Source organism: Pipistrellus kuhlii, unplaced genomic scaffold (assembly GCF_014108245.1).
Source record: "Pipistrellus kuhlii isolate mPipKuh1 unplaced genomic scaffold, mPipKuh1.p scaffold_m20_p_20, whole genome shotgun sequence".
NCBI classification, from domain to species: domain Eukaryota; kingdom Metazoa; phylum Chordata; class Mammalia; order Chiroptera; family Vespertilionidae; genus Pipistrellus; species Pipistrellus kuhlii.
Window position 1 is genome coordinate 20,512,823 of NW_023425516.1, and position 20,118 is coordinate 20,532,940.

The following is a 20,118-nucleotide window of genomic DNA, read 5'->3' on the forward strand; positions in this document are numbered from 1 at the left end:
GTCAGTGACCCCGGGGCAGTAAAGGACATGGTCCACAGAAGTGTCTTTTTTTTTTAAAATATATTTTATTGATTTTTCACAGAGAGGAAGAGAGAGGGATAGAGAGTCAGAAACATCGATGAGAGAGAATCATCTATCAGCTGCCTCTTGCACACCCTGCACCAGGGATGTGCCCGCAACCAAGGTACATGCCCCTGCCCGGAATCGAACCCGGGACCTTTCAGTCCGCAGGCCGACGCTCTATCCACTGAGCCACACTGGTCCCGGCCACAGAAGTGTCTGGAATGACAATGACCAGCCTCTCAGGCCAACGCCATGGCCATTATCCCCACCGAGAAGCTGAAGTTCTGCCCGTGGCCAGCAGGCGGGGCTGTGGCTCTCACCCAGCGTGGGCACAGAGGTCAGGCGCTGCTGTGAAATCACCCAGCTGTTCCCCGGCGGGGGCCCCGGGGCCTGTGTTTGCCGGCTGTGAACTCTGTGGGTTGGACAGAGTCTCCTCCTCACAGGTCTGTGGAAGGTGCCACAGCGGCTTCCTTCCTAGACCCTCCCCGGGGGCCAACTCTGAGCCACACCCATCAGCCCCCTCTGTCTACAGAGCTTAGCTGCAGCCCTCAGCTGGCCAGTCAGGTGCAGCAAAGATCTCAAGGACCCGAAACAGATTTCCCGGAGCAGCCCCCGCCCCCTGAGGTCACTGGAGCCCATAAGAGATGCCTGTGGGGGCCCAGGCCCAGCTCAGGGGACCCAGAATGGCTGTGAGCACCATGACCTGGACTCCTCTGCTCCTGGCGCTCCTCTCTCACTGCACAGGTAGGGCCAGGCCTGGGCCCAGGCTCCTTCCCTTCCTGCTCGGTCTCCTGGGAACCTGTCCCTGGTCCCTGCCCCTCACTGACAAGTGTCTGTGTCTGCAGGGTCCCTCTCCCAGCCTGTGCTCACCCAGCCGCCGTCCCTCTCTGCTTCTCTGGGAGAAACAGTCAGACTCACCTGCACCCTGAGCAGCGGCTACAATGTTGGCAGCTACAGGATAACCTGGTACCAGCAGAAGCCAGGGAGCCCTCCCCGGTATCTCCTGAACTACCACACAGAGTCAGATAAGGGCCAGGGCTCCGGGGTCCCCAGCCGCTTCTCTGGATCCAAAGACGCCTCAGCCAATGCGGGGATCCTGACCATCTCTGGGCTGCAGCCTGAGGATGAGGCTGACTATTACTGCGCTACAGCTCATGGCAGGGGTAGCAGCTACCGTTACCCACAGTGTCTCAGAGGAGGAGGAAGTGAGACCAAAACCTCTAAGGCCAGAGGTGATGACTGTCTGCCCTTCGGTGTCAATCAAAGGGAGCCCACCCAGCACCCCCTCATCAGCCACAGGTCCACCCGCCCCCCAGGGAGTGACAAGGGTCTCAGGAGCCTGTGCCAGAGCCAGGGGCCGAGACCAGCGTGTGTTTCCTGTCACCTCACACAGTGTCTGCACCCACACAGGGTCCCCCAGACAGCCATGTTCCCCACACATTCCTGTCACATGTGTGACCCTGTGTGACTCCTGACCCGTCACATGTGACATGTTCGTGTTCCCCCTGGTCATGGACACAGCCTCCTCCTTCTCTGAACAAACCACAGAAGGTGGGTCCCAACCAGCACGGACTCTCAGTCGCCCCTCCCAGCCCTCCTCCCTCCTCTGCTGCTGCCTCCCTCCCCTCCTCTCTCCCTCGGGCTCCTCAGCTCTTAGCTCCGTCCCCACGGGAGGGCTTCAGGGAACAGTGACAAGTTCCTGTGGTTATTGACAAATTAAGAAATATTTAACGTAAGGAAAACAAAGAATAGAGCTGTAGCCGGTTTGGCTCAGTGGATAGAATGTCGGCCTGCGGACTGAACGGTCCCAGGTTCGATTTCGGTCAAAGGCATGCGCCTTGGTTGCGGGCACATCCCCAGTAGGGGATGTGCAAGAGGCAGTTGATCAATGATTCTCTCTCATCAATGTTTCTTATTCTCTATCCGTTTCTCTTCCTCTCTGTAAAAAAATAAAGAAAAAAGAAAATTATAAAAAAGAAAAGAAAGCAGAGGTAACGTTGCCTTGAATAACCTGCTCTTTTCACTCCCTGTTCCTCCTAAATGGAGGGATTATCAGGCCACAGCTCAGTTCTCAGCATCGATCCATTTGCTTCTTCTACATGGATTGAATTATTCCCCTTTGGGGTGTCAGTGTTCAAACCACATTAAATGTATTAATATTAGTCACATTAGTCCCTAGCCGGTGGGCTCAGTGGACAGACCCTGCAGATTGAAGCATCCTGGGTTCGATTCAGGTCATGGGCATGCACCTCCATTGCAGGCCCCTCCTTGAGTCGGGTCCTGGTCGGGCCAAGTGCAGGAGGCAGCCAGTTGGTACATTTCTCTCCCATCGAAGTTTCTCTCTGTCTCTTGCTCTCCCTTCCTCGCTCCCTAACAACCCGTGGGAGAATGTCCTCGGGGAGCATCCACACACACCCACACTCCGGTCTGGGTCCCATTGGCGGTGGCCCAGCACCGGCCACACCGGGTGTCAGTCCCTGTATCAGCCCGCGGCCCGGTCAGAGGACAACGTCAGAGCCATGGAGAAGGCCAGAGCCGGGCCGGGGCCGGGGAGGAGGAGCCGGGGGCCATGCAGGGCTGAGGGAGGCCCCCTGTGGGGACGGTGAGGGCACCGCCGAGCGGGGCCTGGGCTCTGTGCTCATAGAGGGAGGTGCTGGCCCAGAGCCTCCTGAGCACAAGCGCCTGCTCCCGCCTTCCCACAGGTGCTGGCCCAGCCGCCGCCCCTCCCAGGCGGCTACCAGGGGACAGGGGACAGCTGTGTGCCCCCTCCCCCACAGACGGAGCCCAGGCCCCGGATCCCTGCGCAGGGAGAGGTGCGGCTAAGAGGAAGTGGGCCCAGACCTCCGTGTCCAGCCCGTTAGTGGGCTCGGCTGCCAGGGGGTGGGGGGCCGGGCTGCCCCAGGCCACCCTTGGCCCCTGGTGGGTGCCTGGCCTGCACCCCACTCCTCCTCAGGCTCCCCTTTCCCTCCCCAAGGGCTGACTGACATGCGCCCTGTGTCCCCCAGGTGGCGCTGTGGTGGAAGCCCCTGCTGGCTGCTCCCTGTTGCTCAGCTGTGCCCCTCCCCGCCCCTCCCCCAGCCTCAGGCAGGTCTTCTGTGCAATGAGGTCCCATCTCCAGGCTCTTCTCTGGTGGAACCAAGGCCACGTGTGAAGGAGGAGCCTGAGCAGCTGCGACAGAGGGCTGTGGGGAGGATTTGCATGGGGGCCCTCCCCTCGGGGTCAGGCCTATAAGAAGGTGCGGGCTCTGGCCTGGCTGTGGGCTCAGGAAGCAGAGTGTGGGGCGTGTCCACCATGGAGCCGGCTCCCCTTCTCCTCGCCCTCCTGGCTCACTGCACAGGTGTGTCCCCTGGGAGCATGCCCTGGCCTCCCTCCCTGGGCCCGGGTCTGTGCTGGCCCCTCTGATGCCTGTGTCCCCCCTCCTTGCAGGGTCCTGGGCCCAGTTTGTGCTGACTCAGCCCCCCTCCGTGTCGGGGTCTCCGGGACAGAAGGCCGTCATCTCCTGCACCCGCAGCAGCGGCAGCATTGGAAACAACTATGTGTCCTGGTACCAGCAGCGCCCGGGCAGTGCCCCCACAACCGTGATCTACAGAGATGACCAAAGACCCTCGGGGGTCCCAGGCCGGTTCTCTGGCTCCATCGACAGCTCCTCCAATGCCGCCCACCTGACCATCTCGGGGCTGCAGCCCGAGGACGAGGCCGACTACTACTGTCAGTCCTATGATGGTAGCTATAAGCACAGTGATTCAGGCCCATGGGGAAGTGAGACAAAAACTCCCCAGAGCCTCGCTGTCCTGGGCTGCACTCCTACCACCCACCAGGAGAGGGCACTTTTCTGCCTCTGCTTCAGTGCCATAGAGAATCTTCCTTAGCTCTATATTCTACTAGAATCCTGGTGTATGAAATTCATTCAAGAGGTGTGTGTGCCTCAGCCCAGCCTGCACCCTCTCCAATCTGGGACCTCTCGAAGGATGTCCAACTGGCCCTTTAGGCCCAGTTTCTGTAGGATGTGCCTGCCAGCCTGATCACCCCTTAACCACCCTGATTGTTGCCTAACTGCCCTCCCCTACAAACCTGGGACCCCCCCAACTGCCCTTGTCTGAAGGCCTGGTCGCTCCGAACTTCCCACCTCTGCTTGCCTGGTCACCCCTAACTGCCCTACCCTGCAGGCTTGATCACCCCCAACTGCCCTCCCTTGCAAGCCTGATCACTCCCAACTGCCCTCCCCTGGTGGCCTCATTCCTCCCAACTGCCCTCCCCCGCTGGCCATCTTGTGGCGGCCATTTTGTGTCCAGATGGAGGCAGCCATCTTGTGTGTTGGAGTGACGGTCAATTTGCACATTACTCTTTTATTAGATGGTATGTCCAAAACATGAACATTTCCACCCATATCTTCATGGACAGTCTCCTCACTTCCCGGAGGCGAGTTAGTTCTGAACAGGGTCGCTGAGCCCACACCCTTGCAGCAGAAGCCGTCCTGTGCATGTTGGGCGTCTGGAAGCATCCTTCGGACTCCAGCCCTCACGAGCCAGTGGCCCCTCTTCGCTAAGTCATGGCCAATAAGCACCCCCCACACATTTCCCAGGACCCCCCGGGGCAGGGGAGCCACCGAGTCTGAGAACCACCAAGCTCAGAGGAAATGTGCTCAGCCACTAGGAGGCCTTTGGCTTTGACTCCTGTTCGTGCCATTGAGCTGGACCAAGGGCATGAGAGCTGGCATCTCTGTGCTGCTGCCCTTCCATCTGTCAGACAAAAAACCGCATCCAACTCACGCGAGGTCAGACAACCCGGACCCAACTACATGGAATCTCCTCAACCCTGAGCGTGGAGCACAGCTTGTGGCCAGACCAGGTGTGCAGTTCGTGTGTGACCTTTACACACAGCACCTGACAGTATAAGAGACCCCCCTTCATTGATTCCCTCCCTGAGGGAGTTTTTCAATCACGCACGGGATTGAAAGATGAAGAAAAACATGACCAGGTCCTGCACTCTCCCTGCTCACATTCCAGATGGCGTGAGACCCAAAGAACTCAGCACAGGTGAGCCCAGGCCCACATGCCCCCTTTAACCTGGAAATGGTCTCGCTCCATCCAGTCTCCTTCTTCCAGGCCAGTTGGGGACAAATTCTCGCTCCGGGCAGGTCCTCAGGGCTCGTCCCATAGTTCTGTACACAGAGACAGTGGCTGCTGGGGAGTTTGCATGCTGACGGAGTAGCTCTTTGAGGGATGGGCTAAGGCCTGGCCAGGAGGCTGCAGCATGGAGCTGAGGCGGTGATTGGTGCCCCTGCTGGGGTTGGGGTGGGTCACTGTGCACAGGGTGTGAGGAAGGCTGATTGCCCTCTTGACTCCTGGCTCTCCTCTCTCACCTGGAGGAATCCCCGCCTGGGGCAGCAGAGGGCGCTTCAAGACAGCTCTGGAGAGAGTCTGCTGGGCACTCTCTCAGCAGGAAACCCAGCCACCTGTTCCTCCTCTGGGCTCCTCTGCCAGATGCCCCTGGTGGACCTTAGGGAGTCCCAGACCAGGCTGGTCTCAGCCGCCTCCCATCACAGGACCCCAAATAGCCAATGCAATCGGGATTGCAAAACAAAAACGAAAACAAAAACAAAAACAAAAACAAACAATCACAAAAACAAAGCCCAAGGAATCTTTTACAAAACACACTGACTTCAAATGACACTACAGAGCAACGATAATCAAAACAGCAAAGTATTTCAAAAAAATAAAAGGAAAGTAACAGATACACCAACCAATGGAACAGAACCGAGAGCCCAGAGTAATAAACCCACATGCTCATGGGCAAACGCTGGTTGGCAAAGGAGCAAAGCACGTTCCACGGAGAAAAGAAAGTGTCTTCCATCAGCGGTGCTGGGACAATGGGAAAGCACACGCCCAAGAATGGCACCAGATTCTGCCTGTCCTCATGTTCAAAAACGATCTCAGAAACACCCAAAATACAGCCCCGGAGCCATAAGTTACACGGACACAGCATAGATGCTCAGCTCGTGGGTTGCCGTCTTAAGGAAGGTCTTATGAATTTGACCCCAAGGTAGGGGAAGCGAAGGAAAAATATATGACTGGGAGGATAGCAAACTAAACAGCTCCTGCACAGCCAGAGAACCATCCAGAAGGAGGTGATGGCAGTGTTTGAAAAGCAAAGCAACGCCACTTATACTCCTGCAACTGAGAAAGGCTAAAGGGTGTGTCTGAGAGAAACTTAAAGTGTGGAACATGGAAAGCTATAAGAGGTTGTCTGGGAAATGAAAGGAAGCTCCAATAAATAAGCAGGTACTCCTAAATTGTGGATGGGAACAATGAACTTCATTACAATATAGTTTCTTTCTAAATTAATTTTTTTTCTTCCTAAATTTATTGATCAAGAGCTGGTGCTTACCACTCCTGATACAAAAACGGGCCAATAACACAAGACACTATTCACAAATAAAGACATAAACACTCAGAAGATACTATTAGGAAATGGAGTTCAGGGATAAGAAGAAGTACACATGGACAATGAATTAAAATCCAAGCACCTGGGAATCAAACCAGGGCTGTGTGAACAGAGATAATGACCTGGGAGCTGAAGGCTCCAGCAGGGCTCACAGGCTTCGGACCAGGAGGAGCTGTTTGTCCTGTGACCAGCAGGAGGCGCTGTGGGCTGCCCATCAGCTGCTCATGAGGACCATTCACTCACAAGAGACTGGGCCTGGCACTGGGCCCTAAGCTCACTGATGGGGATTCAGCAGCTGTGACTTCAGTGGCGAGAAGAAGTCAGCTGAGTGGGGAACTCTGTGTGGTCTCAGCAGGTGCTTCCTCCCAGGGCACTCCAAGGGCTGAGCCCACCTCCATGCCCCTCAGTCTGGGGTGTGACCTGAGCTGCAGCCCCAGGGCCAAGAGAAGGGCTGGGCAGTCCCTGGAGGGACCCCCATTTGCATGGCAGCCCCTCCTCTGGCAGAGGGCGGGGGAGAAAAGGAGGCCTGGGCAGCCCAGCCCCACTGTGGGATCAGGGCTGTGAGCACCATGGCCTGGACTCCTCTGCTTCTGGCGCTCCTCTCTCACTGCACAGGTAGGGCCAGGCCTGGGCCCAGGCTCCTTCCCTTCCTGCTCGGTCTCCTGGGCACCTGCCCCTGGTCCCTGCCCCTCACTGACAAGTGTCTGTGTCTGCAGGGTCCCTCTCCCAGCAGCTTGTGCTGACCCAGCCGCCCTCCCTCTCTGCCTCTCTGGGATCCACAATCACAATTACCTGCACCCTGAGTAGTGGCTTCAATGTTGGCGGTTACCATATTCGCTGGTACCAGCAGAAGCCAGGGAGCCCTCCCCGGTATCTCCTGGCATATAAATCAGACTCAGATAAGCACCAGGGCTCCGGGGTCCCCAGCCGCTTCTCTGGATCCAAAGACGCCTCGGCCAATGCGGGGCTCCTGACCATCTCGGGGCTGCAGCCTGAGGACGAGGCTGACTATTACTGCAATGTAGATATTGGCGGTTCGAGCAGCTACTATTACCCACAGTGTCTCAGAGAACGAGGAAGTGAGACAAAAACCCCTGGCCCCGAGGCGGTGGCTCTGAGCCTCCTTCAGCGAGGAGCGTCTGGGGCCTCTGTCGGTGGCTCCTCTGCAGGGACCTGTGTCCCGGGAGGAGGGAGGTCACACTCGGTGGAGCAGCAGCACAGGCCTCCCAGGAGCACCGGGAGGTCAGGGAGCCCCGCCCTCCACCCCGTGTCGGGGATTCTAAGAAGGAACATTCCTGGTCAGTCTCAGCTCCTCCCTCCTGTGTGTGCTCTGCTGCTCCCCCCGCTCTCCCCTCCGGGCCCTTCTGGGCCCCAATGTGTGGGGAGTGGCTCCCCGACAGCAGTTCTCTGACCCCAGCTGATGCCCCCCAACAGCACTCAGTGCTCACCCCTCTGCCCAGAGAGGGTGTCAGACCCACAGTTAAAGGGCCAGTCCCCCTGATGCCCGCAGGTCAGGTGCCAATCACAGGCAGGAGGTCCCAGGATTCACACAAATACATTGATATCATTTATGGTTCCCATAATTCCCTTCCTGCATTCTATGAATTTGCTAACTGCACCTGAGCCCTCTCCCTTTAATGGAATGGGGCGCAGGTGAGGGGCTCCCCAGCTTCTCATCCTCCTGGCCTCTCCCGTGGCCCGTCCTCACCCAGGAGCCCGCCCAGCGCCCCCTCAACAGCCACAGGCCCGCCCGCCCCCCAGGGAGTGACAAGGGTCTCAGGAGCCTGTGCCGGGGCCAGGGGCCGAGACCAGCGTGTGTTTCCTGTCATCTCACACCCTGTGTCTGCACCCACACAGGGTCCCCCAGACAGCCATGCTCCCCACACATTCTTGTCACGTGTTGACCCTGAGTGACTCCTGACCTGTCACATGTACGTTCGTGTTCCCCCTGGTCATGGACACAGCCTTCTTCTCTGAACAAACCACTGAAGGTGGGTCCCCACCAGCACAGACTCTCAGTCACCCCTCTCTGCCCTCCTACCTCCTCTGCTGCTGCCTCCCTCCCCTCCTCTCTCCCTCAGGCTCCTCAGCTCTTAGCCCCATCTCCACAGGAGGGCTTCTGGGAACAGTGACAAGTTCCTTCTGTGGTTTTCATTCAGTGAGGATGTGAGGGTTTCTGCGTTCAATGCCCAGACGTTCCCGGAGTGTGCACACACAGCACAATCTCACATTTGTCACAAAATAGGATAATGAGTCAGAATGTACAGGCAGTAAAGTTTATTTAAAATCCTAGAGGCCTGGTGCATGAAATTCTGCATGGGGAGGGGTGTTCCCCTGAGCCTAGCCTGCACCCTCTCCAATCCAGGAGCTCTCAGGGATGACCTCCTGACCGTTTGCCCTGCTTCCTGTGGGCAATGAGCCCCGGCCCAGGCTCGTCCCCCGCTGTGTGTGGTGACCGGTCGGTAGGCGTCACCCCCATCACCTCACTGCAGCGGCCACAGCTGCCGAGGTGTTTCCATTCACACGGACTCCAGTCCCTTCACCGTGGTGAAAAGACCACTTTCTTCTGGCCTTTTCAACAATTCTCTTTTATAGGATATGCCCGTTCTTTATTGTTTTTAATTATCCTTATCTGCGGATACGTTTCCATTGGTTTTCAGAGAGCATGGAAGAGAGAGGGAAAGACAGAGGGAAACATCAATGTCAGAGAGGCAGTTCGATTGGTGCCTCCTGCAGGAGCCCTGACCTGGGGCCCCGGCCACGGAGGAGCCTGCAACGTAGGTACATGCCCTTGATCAGAATCAAACCAGGTCCTGTGGTCGGCAGGCTGAGGCTCTATCCATTGAGCCAAACCGGCTAGGGCAGGATGTGACATTTCTTGGCCCCTCCAGCAGCAGCTGTCCTTTGTTTGTTCCTCCAGGAGTGAAGGGGATTAAGCTTAGATCACCTTCTTGGATTCTTCCCACCCAAGTTACCAAGAGCCCTGTGAGAGGAGTACCGGGAGCTGAGCCAATGAGCGGTGAAAACAGGTGTTTCCTCTTGAGCTCATGGGCAGAGGGGGGACAGCTGGTGCGCCGTGGCTGGAGCATTACCAGGCCCCAGTCTGAGTCCACTCTTCACCTCACAGCCCATGAAGCCTCCTTGTTACTGTACTTGTCTGTTAAGGTGTCCGGCTAATTAGCATATTACCTTTTTATATCTATAAACAACAACAACAACAAAATTATAGCACACCTGAGACTATCCCAACAACACAATGACACAGCTATGAAGATCACCACACACGTGATAAAAGTCAATTCCTGCATGAATGAGTTGTGGCTCCTCCCACTGGCCCACGGGAGGCCTGCAAACGCCATGATGCTTATGGGTCCGTCCCATCAGATCTCTGTGATCCTGAACGCGCACCACAAGGCGTGGAAGGTCTGGAGAGACGTCCTCCTTGGACCTTGGTCCTGAGTGTGTTCCCGGGAAACGCCCTGAGCAGCCCTCTGAGTCCCGGTCACCAGAGGGAGGGGTCCCTGGGCTGTGACGTGGGACAGGAGGGTCCCTGTGCTCTCACTGGTGCACCATCTTCACTGGAGGGGAAACCACATCCATCTGTACTTGGTGGACCTGAAGGCGCCTCCCACAGGCGGGACTCCTCCTGGGAGGGAGGCTGCAGGGATCGCTCCAGGCATCAGGCACAGGACCTGGGACCCGGGCAGGGTGTGTGGCCACAGACAGTCCCCTCTAAGCTACAAGTCCAGCTGGGCTCTCAGGGCTTTGGGCCAAGGGCAGGTGTGTGCTGCCACCAGAAGGGGGCGCTGTGTGATCGCCCTGTGGTCCCAATGCAGCTGCACATTAAGGACCTTAACTCATAGCAGCCTAGGCCTGAGGCTGGGCCCTGTGCTCAGTGATGTGGTGTCTCAGCAGGTGCTTCCTCCCAGGGCCCCCCAAGGGCTGAGCCCATCTCCATGCCCCACAGTCTGGGGTGTGAGCTGAGCTGCAGCCCCAGGGCCCAGGGAGGGGCTGGGCAGTCCCTGGAGGGACCCCCATTTGCATGGCAGCCCCTCCTCTGGCAGAGGGCAGGGGAGAAAAGGAGGCCTGGGCAGCCCAGCCCCACTGTGGGCTCAGGGCTGTGAGCACCATGGCCTGGACTCCTCTGCTCCTGGCGCTCCTCTCTCACTGCACAGGTAGGGCCAGGCCTGGGCCCAGGCTCCTTCCCTTCCTGCTCGGTCTCCTGGGAACCTGCCCCTGGTCCCTGCCCCTCACTGACAAGTGTCTGTGTCTGCAGGGTCCCTCTCCCAGCCTGTGCTGACCCAGCCGCCCTCCCTCTCTGCCTCTCTGGGAGCCACAGTCACACTCACCTGCACCCTGAACAGTGGCTTCAGTGTTGGTGATTACTGGATAAACTGGTTCCAGCAGAAGCCAGGGAGCCCTCCCCGGTATCTCCTGTACTACTATTCTGACTCCAGTAAGCACCAGGGTTCCGGGGTCCCCAGTCGCTTCTCTGGATCCAAAGACGCCTCGGCCAACGCAGGGCTCCTGACCATCTCGGGGCTGCAGCCTGAGGACGAGGCTGACTATTACTGTGCTACAGCTCATGGCAGTGGCAGCAGCTTCGGTTTCCCACAGTGTCTCAGAGGACGAGGAAGTGAGACCAAAACCCCTGGCCCAGAGGTGATGACTGTCTGCCCTTGGCTGTCAATCAAATGATGTCCACCCAGGGCCCCCTCATCATCCACAGGCCTGCCTGTTACCCGGAGTGACAAGGGTCTCAGGAGCCTGTGCCGGAGTGAGGGGCTGAGAACATCAAGTGTTTCCTGTCATCTCACACCCTGTGTCTGCAGCCACACATGGTCCCCCAGACAGCCATGCTCCCCACACATTCCTGTCACGTGTGTGACCCTGTGTGACTCCTGACCCGTCACATGTGACATGTTCGTGTTCCCCCTGGTCATGGACACAGCCTCCTCCTTCTCTGAACAAACCACTGAAGCTCGGTACCAACCAGCACAGACTCTCAGTCCCCCCTCCCTGCCCTCCTCCCTCCTCTGCTGCTGCCTCCCTCCCCTCCTCTCACCCTTGGCATCCTCAGGTCTTAGGTCATAGTTCATCCTTCATGAGGATTTAGAGAAAAGTGACAAGTTCCCGCTGTGGTTTCCATTCAGTGAGGATGTAATAGTTTTTGAGTTCACCTGCCCAGACAGAAAGGGTGTCTACACAAAGCAAATTCTCCCACTTTTCACTAAAATAGGACAACGAGTCAGAAAGCACAGGAGGTAAAGTTTTAAGTAAAATATAAACCAATGTCAGCACCTGAGAAAATCCCAACAAGAAACACAGGACACAGCTATGCAGATCACCACACACGTGACAAAAGTCAATTCCTGCATGAATGAGCTGTGGCTCCTCCCACTGGCCCACAGGAGGCCTGCAAACGCCATGATGCTTATGGGTCCGTCCCATCAGATCTCTGTGAGCCTGCACGTGCACCTCATGGCGTGGAAGGTCTGGAGAGATGTCCTCCTTGGACCTTGGTCCTGAGTGTGTTCCCGGGAAACGCCCTGAGCAGCCCTCTGAGTCCCGGTCACCAGAGGGAGGGGTCCCTGGGCTGTGACGTGGGACAGGAGGGTCCCTGTGCTCTCACTTGTGCACCATCTTCACTGGAGGGGAAACCACATCCATGTGTCCTTGGTGGACCTGATGGCGCCTCCCACAGGCGGGCCTCCTCCTGGGAGGGAGGCTGCAGGGAGCGCTCCAGGCATCAGGGCACAGCACCTGGGACCCGGGCAGGGTGTGTGGCCACAGACAGTCCCCTCTGAGCTGCAGGTCCAGCTGGGCTCTCAGAGCTTTGGGCCAAGGGCAGGTGTGTGCTGCCACCAGCAGGGGGCGCTGTGGGACCGCCCTGTGGTCTAAGGCAGCTACACATTAAGGACCTTAACTAATAGGAGCCTGAGGCTGGGCCCTGTGCTCAGTGATGTGGTGTCTCAGCAGGTGCTTCCTCCCAGGGCCCCCCAAGGACTGAGCCCACCTCCCTGCCCCTCAGTCTGTGGTGTGAGCTGAGCAGCAGCCCCAGGGCCCAGGGAGGGGCTGGGCAGTGCCTGGAGGGACCCCCATTTGCATGGCAGCCCCTCCTCTGGCAGAGGGCAGGGGAGAAAAGGAGGCCTGGGCAGCCCAGCCCCACTGTGGGCTCAGGGCTGTGAGCACCATGGCCTGGACTCCTCTGCTCCTGGCGCTCCTCTCTCACTGCACAGGTAGGGCCAGGCCTGGGCCCAGGCTCCTTCCCTTCCTGCTCGGTCTCCTGGGAACCTGCCCCTGGTCCCTGCCCCTCACTGACAAGTGTCTGTGTCTGCAGGGTCCCTCTCCCAGCCTGTGCTGACCCAGCCGCCCTCCCTCTCTGCATCTCCGGGAGCCCAAGCCAGACTCACCTGCACCCTGAGCAGTGGCTTCAGTGTTGGCAGCTACAGGATATACTGGTACCAGCAGAAGCCAGGGAGCCCTCCCCGGTATCTCCTGAACTACCACACAGACTCCATTAAGCACCAGGGCTCCGGGGTCCCCAGCCGCTTCTCTGGATCCAAAGATGCCTCGGCCAATGCGGGGCTCCTGACCATCTCGGGGCTGCAGCCTGAGGATGAGGCTGACTATTACTGCTTTACACCTGTTGGCAGAGGGAGCAGCTACCGTTACCCACAGTGTCTCAGAGGACGAGGAAGGGAGACCAAAACCCCTGGCCCAGAGGTGATGACTGTCTGCATTGGGTGTTAATCAAAGGGAGCACACCCAGAGCCCCCTCATCAGCTACAGGCCCGCCTGCCCCCCAGGGAGTGACAAGGGTGTCAGGAGCCTGTGCCGGGGCCAGGGGCTCAGTCCAGCATGTGTTTCCTGTCATCTCACACAATGTGTCTGCACCCACACAGGGTCCCCCAGAAAGCCATGCTCCCCACACATTCCTGTCACGTGTGTTCCCTGTGTGACTCCAGAACCGTCACATGTGACATGTTCGTGTTCCCTCTGGTCATGGGCACAGCCTCCTCCTTCTCTGAACCAACCACAGAAGGTGGGTCCCAACCAGCAACGACTCTCAGTCACCCCTCCCTGCCCTCCTCCTTCCTCTGTTGCTGCCTTCCTCTGCTCCTCTCTCCCTCCCTTGGGCTCCTCAACTCTCGGCTTCACTCCCAAGGGAGGGCTTCAGGGAACAGTGACAAGTTCCTGCTGTAATTGAAAAATTAAGAAATATTTAATATAAAAACAAAAAAAGAAAAGAAAAGAAAGCAGAGGTAACGCTGCCTCGATTAACCTGCTCTTTTCACTCCCCGTCCCTCCTGAATGGAGGGTTTCTCAGGCCACAGCTCACTTCTCAGCATCGTTCCATTGCTTCTTCTACATGGATTGAATATTCCCCTACCGGGTGTCAGTGTCCACTCCACATTAAATGTATTAATATTAGTCACTTTAGTCCCTAGCTGGTTTGGCTAAGTGGACAGACCCTGCATACTGAAGGGTCCTGGTTTCGATTCCCATCAAGGTCATGTATCTCCATTGTAGGCCCCTCCTTGAGCCGGATCATGTCCTGGTTGGGACAAGTGCAAGAGGCAACCAGTTGGAACATTTCTCTCCCATCGAAGTTTCTGTCTGTCTCTCCCTCTCCCTTCCACGCTCCCTAACAACCCGTGGGAGAATGTCCTCAGGGAGCATCCACACCCCCACACACTCCGGTCTGGGTCCCATTGGCGGTGGCCCAGCACCGGCCACACCGGGTGTCAATCCCTGTATCAGCCCGCGGCCCGGTCAGAGGACAACGTCACAGCCATGGAGAAGGCCAGAGCCGGGCGGGGGCCGGGGAGGAGGAGCCGGGGGCCATGCAGGGCTGAGGGAGGATCCAGTGGGGACAGTGAGGGCACCACCGAGTGGGGACTGGGCTCTGTGCTCACAGAGGGAGGTGCTGGCCCAGAGCCTCCTGAGCACAAGCGCCTGCTCCCGCCTTCCCACAGGCGCTGGCCCAGCCGCTGCCCCTCCCAGGCGGCTCCCAGGGGACAGGGGACAGCTGTGTGCCCCCTCCACCCACAGACGGAGCCCAGGCCCCCGATCCCTGCGCAGGGAGAGGTGCAGCCAGAAGGAAGTGGGGCCAGACCTCCGAGTCCAGCCCGTTAGTGGGCACGGCTGCCAGGGGGTTGGGGGCAGGGCTGCCCCAGGCCACCCTTGGCCCCTGGTGGGTGCCTGGCCTGCACCCCTCTCCTCCTCAGGCTCACCTTTCCCTACCCAAGGGCTGACTGACATGCACCCTGTGTCCCACAGGGGGCGCTGTGGTGGTAGCCCCTGCTGGCTGCTCCCTATTGTTCAGCTTTGCCCCTCCCTGTCCCTCCCCCAGCCTCAGGCAGGTCTTTTGTGCAATGAGGTCCCATCTCCAGGCTCTTCTCTGGTGGAACCAAGGCCATGTGTGAAGGAGGAGCCTCAGCAGCTGCAGACAGAAGGTTGTGGGGGTATTTGCATGGGCCTCCCCCTTGGGTTCAGGCCTATAAGAAGGTGCGGGCTCAGGCCTGGCTGTGGGCTCAGGAAGCAGAGTGTGGGGCGCGTCCACCATGGAGCAGGCTCCACTTCTCCTCGCCCTCCTGGCTCACTGCACAGGTGTGTCCCCTGGGAGCATGCCCTGGCCTCCCTCCCTGGGCCCGGGTCTGTGCTGGCCCCTCTGATGCCTGTGTCCCCCCTCCTTGCAGGGTCCTGGGCAGATGTTGTGTTTACTCAGCCCCCCTCCGTGTCGGGGTCTCCGGGACAGAAGGCCGTCATCTCCTGCACCCGTAGCAGCGGCAGCATTGGAAGCAACTATGTGTACTGGTACCAGCAGCGCCCGGGCAGTGTCCCCACCCTGCTGATCTATGAATATGACAAAAGACCCTCGGGGGTCCCAGGCCGGTTCTCTGGCTCCATCGACAGCTCCTCCAACACTGCCCACCTGACCATCTCAGGGCTGCAGCCCGAGGACGAGGCCGACTACTACTGTCAGTCTGGTTATGACAGCTATAAGCACAGTGATTCAGGTCTATGGAGAAGTGAGACAAAAACTCCCCAGAGCCTCGCTGTCCTGGGCTGCACTCCTACCACCCACCAGAAGAGGGCACTTTCCTGCCTCTGCTTTAGTGCCATAGAGTATCTTGCTGAGCTTCTATATTCTAGTAGAATCCTGGTGTATGAAATTCGTGCAAGAGCTGTGTGTGCCTCAGCCCATCCTGCTCCCTCTCTAATCTGGGACACCTGGATGGATGTCCAACTGGCCCTTTAGGCCCAAGTTCTGTAGGATGTGCCTGCTAGCCTGATCCCCCCTAACCACTCCCCTGCCACCTTGATTGATCCCTCCCCTACAAACCTGAGACCTGACAACTGCCCTTCTCTGAAAGCCTGGTCGCCACCAACTTCTGTCCTCTGCTTGCCTGGTCACCCCTAACTGCCCTACCCTGCAGGCTTGGTCACCCCCAACTGCCATCCCTTGCAAGTCTGGTCCCTCCCAACTGCCTCCCCTGCTGGCCGTCTGGTGGCGGCCATCTTTTGCCCACCTGGGGGCAGCCATCTTGTGTGTTGGAGTGACGGTCAATTTGCACATTACTCTTTTATTAGATGGTATGTCCAAAACATGAACATTTCCACCCATATCTTCATGGACAGTCTCCTCACTTCCCGGAGGCGAGTTAGTTCTGAACAGGGTCGCTGAGCCCACACCCTTGCAGCAGAAGCCGTCCTGTGCATGTTGGACGTCTAGAAGCATCCTTCGGACTCCACCCCTCACGAGCCAGTGGCCCCTCTTCGCTAAGTCATGGCCAATAAGCACCCCCACACATTTCCCAGGACCCCCCGGGGCAGGGGAGCCACCGAGTCTGAGAACCACCAAGCTCAGAGGAAATGTGCTCAGCCACTAGGAGGCCTTTGGCTTTGACTCCTGTTCATGCCATTGAGCTGGACCAAGGGCATGAGAGCTGGCATCTCTGTCAGACAACCCGGACCCAACTAAATGGAATGCCCTCAACCCCTAGCGTGGAGCACAGCTTGTGGCCAGACCAGGTGTGCAGTCCGTGTGTGACCTTTACACACAGCACCTGACAGTATGAGAGACCCCCTTCGCTGGCTCCCTCCCTGAGGGAGTCTTTCAATCACACACGGGATTGAAAGATGAAGAAAAACATGACCAGGTCCTGCACTCTCCCTGCTCACATTCCAGATGGCGTGGGACCCAAAGAACTCAGCACAGGTGAGCGCAGGCCCACGAGCCCCCTTTAGCCCAGAAACAGTCTCGCTCCATCCAGTCTCCTTCTTCCAGGCCAGTTGGGGACAAATTCCCGCTCCGGGCAGGTCCTCAGGGCTCGTCCTACAGTTCTGTACACAGAGACAGTGGCTGCTGGGGAGTTTGCATGCTGACGCAGTAGCTCTTTGAGGGATGGGCTAAGGCCTGGCCAGGAGGCTGCAGCATGGAGTTTAGCACACACATTTGCATGGCAGCCCCTCCTCTGGCAGAGGGCAGGGGAGAAAAGGAGGCCTGGGCAGCCCAGCCCCACTGTGGGCTCAGGGCTGTGAGCACCATGGCCTGGATTCCTCTGCTCCTGGCGCTCCTCTCTCACTGCACAGGTAGGGCCAGGCCTGGGCCCAGGCTCCTTCCCTTCCTGCTCGGTCTCCTGGGAACCTGCCCCTGGTCCCTGTCCCTCACTGACAAGTGTCTGTGTCTGCAGGGTCCCTCTCCCAGCAGCTTGTTGTGACCCAGCCGCCCTCCCTCTCTGCCTCTCCGGGAGCCACAGTCACAATCACCTGCACCCTGAGCAGCGGCTTCAATATTGGTGACTACGATATCCGCTGGTACCAGCAGAAGCCAGGGAGCCGTCCCCGGTATTTCCTGAGATATAAGTCAGACTCAGATAAGTACCAGGGCTCTGGGGTCCCCAGCCGCTTCTCTGGATCCAAAGACGCCTCGGCCAATGAGGGGCTCCTGACCATCTCGGGGCTGCAGCCTGAGGATGAGGCTGACTATTACTGCAATGCAGATCTGGGCGATGGGAACAGCAACCGTTACCCACAGTGTCTCAGAGGACGAGGAAGTGAGACAAAAACCCTGCTCCCGAGGCGGTGGCTCTGAGCCTCCTTCAGCGAGGAGCGTCTGGGGCCTCTGTCGGTGGCTCCTCTGCAGGGACCTGTGTCCCGGGAGGAGGGATGTCGCACTCGGTGGAGCAGCAGCACAGGCCTCCCAGGAGCACCGGGAGGTCAGGGAGCCCCGCCCTCCACCCCGTGTCCGGGATTCTAAGAAGGAACATTCCTGGTCAGTCTCAGCTCCTCCCTCCTGTGTGTGCTCTGCTGCTCCCCCCGCTCTCCCCTCCAGGCCCTTCGGGGCCCCAATGTGTGGGGAGTGGCTCCCCGACAGCAGTTCTCTGACCCCAGCTGATGCCCCCCAACAGCACTCAGTGCTCACCCATCTGCCCAGAGAGGGTGTCAGACCGCAGTTAAAGGGCCAGTCTCCCTGATGCCCACAGGTCAGGGACCAATCACAGGCAGGAGGTCCCAGGATTCACCCAACTACATTGATATCATTTATGGTTCCCATAATTCCCTTCCTGCATTCTATGAATTTGCTAACTGCATCTGAGCCCTCTCCCTTTAATGGAGTGGGGCGCAGGTGAGGGGCTCCCCAGCTTCTCATCCTCTCTCGTGGCCAGTCTTCACCCAGGGGCCCGCCCAGTGCCCCCTCAACAGCCACAGGCCCGCCTGACCCCCAGGGAGTGACAAGGGTCTCAGGAGCCTGTGCCGGGGCCAGGGGCCGAGACCAGCGTGTGTTTCCTGTCATCTCACACCCTGTGTCTGCACCCACACAGGGTCCCCCAGACAGCCGTGCTCCCCACACATTCTTGTCACGTGTTGACCCTGAGTGACTCCTGACCTGTCACATGTACGTTCGTGTTCCCCCTGGTCATGGACACAGCCTTCTTCTCTGAACAAACCACTGAAGGTGGGTCCCCACCAGCACAGACTCTCAGTCACCCCTCTCTGCCCTCCTACCTCCTCTGCTGCTGCCTCCCTCCCCTCCTCTCTCCCTCAGGCTCCTCAGCTCTTAGCTCTGTCCCCACATGAGGGCTTCAGGGAACAGTGTCAAGTTCCTGCTGAGGATTCCAGTCAGTGAGGATGTGAGGGTTTCTGCGTTCCACTGCCCAGACAGTCACGGAGTCTGCAGACACATCACAATCTCACCTTTGTCACAAAATAGGATAATGAGTCAGAATGTACAGGCAGTAAAGTTTATTTAAAATCCTAGAGGCCTGGTGCATGAAATTCTGCATGGGGAGGGGTGTTCCCCTGAGCCTAGCCTGCACCCTCTCCAATCCAGGAGCTCTCAGGGATGACCTCCTGACAGTTTGCCCTGCTCCCTGTGGGCAATGAGCCCCGGCCGCAGGCTGGTCCCCGCCTGTGTGTGGTGACCGGTCGGTAGGCGTCACCCCCATCACCTCACTGCAGCGGCCACAGCTGCCCAGGTGTTTCCATGCACGTGGACTCCGGTCCCTTCACCGTGGTGAAAAGACCACTTTCTTCTGGCCTTTTCAACAATTCTCTTTTATAGGATATGCCCGTTCTTTATTGTTTTTAATTATCCTTATCTGCGGATACGTTTCCATTGGTTTTCAGAGAGCATGGAAGAGAGAGGGAAAGACAGAGGGAAACATCAATGTCAGAGAGGCAGTTCGATTGGTGCCTCCTGCATGAGCCCTGACCTGGGGCCCCGGCCAGGGAGGAGCCTGCAACGTAGGTACATGCCCTTGATCAGAATCAAACCAGTTCCTGTGGTCGGCAGGCTGAGGCTCTATCCACTGAGCCAAACCTGCTAGGGCAGGATGTGACATTTCTTAGCCCCTTCAGCAGCAGCTGTCCTTTGTTTGTTTCTCCAGGAGGGAGGGGGAATAAGCTTAGATCACCTTCTTGGATTCTTCCCACCCAAGTTACCAAGAGCACTGTGAGAGGAGTTCTGGGAGCTCAGCCAATGAGCGGTGAAATCAGGTGTTTCCTCTTGAGCTCACGGGCAGAGTGGGGACAGCTGGTGAGCCGTGGGTAGAGCATTACCAGGCCCCTGTCCGAGTCTGCTCTTCGCCTCACCTGCCCAGGAAGCCTCCTTGTGACTGGACTTGTCTGATACGGTGTCAGGCTAATTAGCATATTACCTTTTTATAGCTAAAACAACACAAAAAAATTATAGCACACCTGAGACTATCCCAACAACACAATGACACAGCTATGAAGATCACCACACACGTGATAAAAGTCAATTCCTGCATGAATGAGTTGTGGCTCCTCCCACTGGCCCACGGGAGGCCTGCAAACGCCATGATGCTTATGGGTCCGTCCCATCAGATCTCTGTGATCCTGAACGCGCACCACAAGGCGTGGAAGGTCTGGAGAGACGTCCTCCTTGGACCTTGGTCCTGAGTGTGTTCCCGGGAAACGCACTGAGCAGCCCTCGGAGTCCCGGTCACCAGAGGGAGGGGTCCCTGGGCTGTGACGTGGGACAGGAGGGTCCCTGTGCTCTCACTGGTGCACCATCTTCACTGGAGGGGAAACCACATCCATCTGTACTTGGTGGACCTGAAGGCGCCTCCCACAGGCGGG

General features: G+C 58.1%; 2 protein-coding genes and 4 gene segments (V, D, J or C); all 6 read left to right on the forward strand.

Moving 5' to 3' along the window:
* Window positions 1–761: 761 nt before the first annotated feature.
* LOC118725711 lies at window positions 762–3,167 on the forward strand. Its single transcript, XM_045585365.1, has 4 exons — window positions 762–807; window positions 909–1,435; window positions 2,766–2,876; window positions 3,069–3,167. The coding sequence occupies exons 1-4, from the start codon at window positions 762–764 to the stop codon at window positions 3,165–3,167; spliced, it is 783 nt and encodes a 260-aa protein (XP_045441321.1).
* Window positions 3,168–3,274: 107 nt separating this feature from the next.
* LOC118725662 lies at window positions 3,275–3,935 on the forward strand. The segment is given in 2 exon segments: window positions 3,275–3,400; window positions 3,490–3,935. Coding segments are annotated over 2 exon segments (489 nt in total).
* Window positions 3,936–7,001: 3,066 nt separating this feature from the next.
* Window positions 7,002–7,933, forward strand: LOC118725663 (immunoglobulin gamma-1 heavy chain-like). Its single transcript, XM_045585759.1, has 2 exons — window positions 7,002–7,122; window positions 7,224–7,933. Exons 1-2 carry the CDS (start codon window positions 7,077–7,079, stop codon window positions 7,916–7,918), a joined length of 741 nt encoding a protein of 246 aa, XP_045441715.1. The 5' UTR covers window positions 7,002–7,076; the 3' UTR covers window positions 7,919–7,933.
* Window positions 7,934–10,604: 2,671 nt separating this feature from the next.
* Window positions 10,605–13,260, forward strand: LOC118725712. The segment is given in 2 exon segments: window positions 10,605–10,682; window positions 12,848–13,260. Coding segments are annotated over 2 exon segments (459 nt in total).
* Window positions 13,261–15,074: 1,814 nt separating this feature from the next.
* On the forward strand, window positions 15,075–16,761 carry LOC118725713. The segment is given in 3 exon segments: window positions 15,075–15,120; window positions 15,210–15,629; window positions 16,703–16,761. Coding segments are annotated over 3 exon segments (525 nt in total).
* Window positions 16,762–16,984: 223 nt separating this feature from the next.
* On the forward strand, window positions 16,985–17,625 carry LOC118725714. The segment is given in 2 exon segments: window positions 16,985–17,106; window positions 17,208–17,625. Coding segments are annotated over 2 exon segments (447 nt in total).
* Window positions 17,626–20,118: the final 2,493 nt, after the last annotated feature.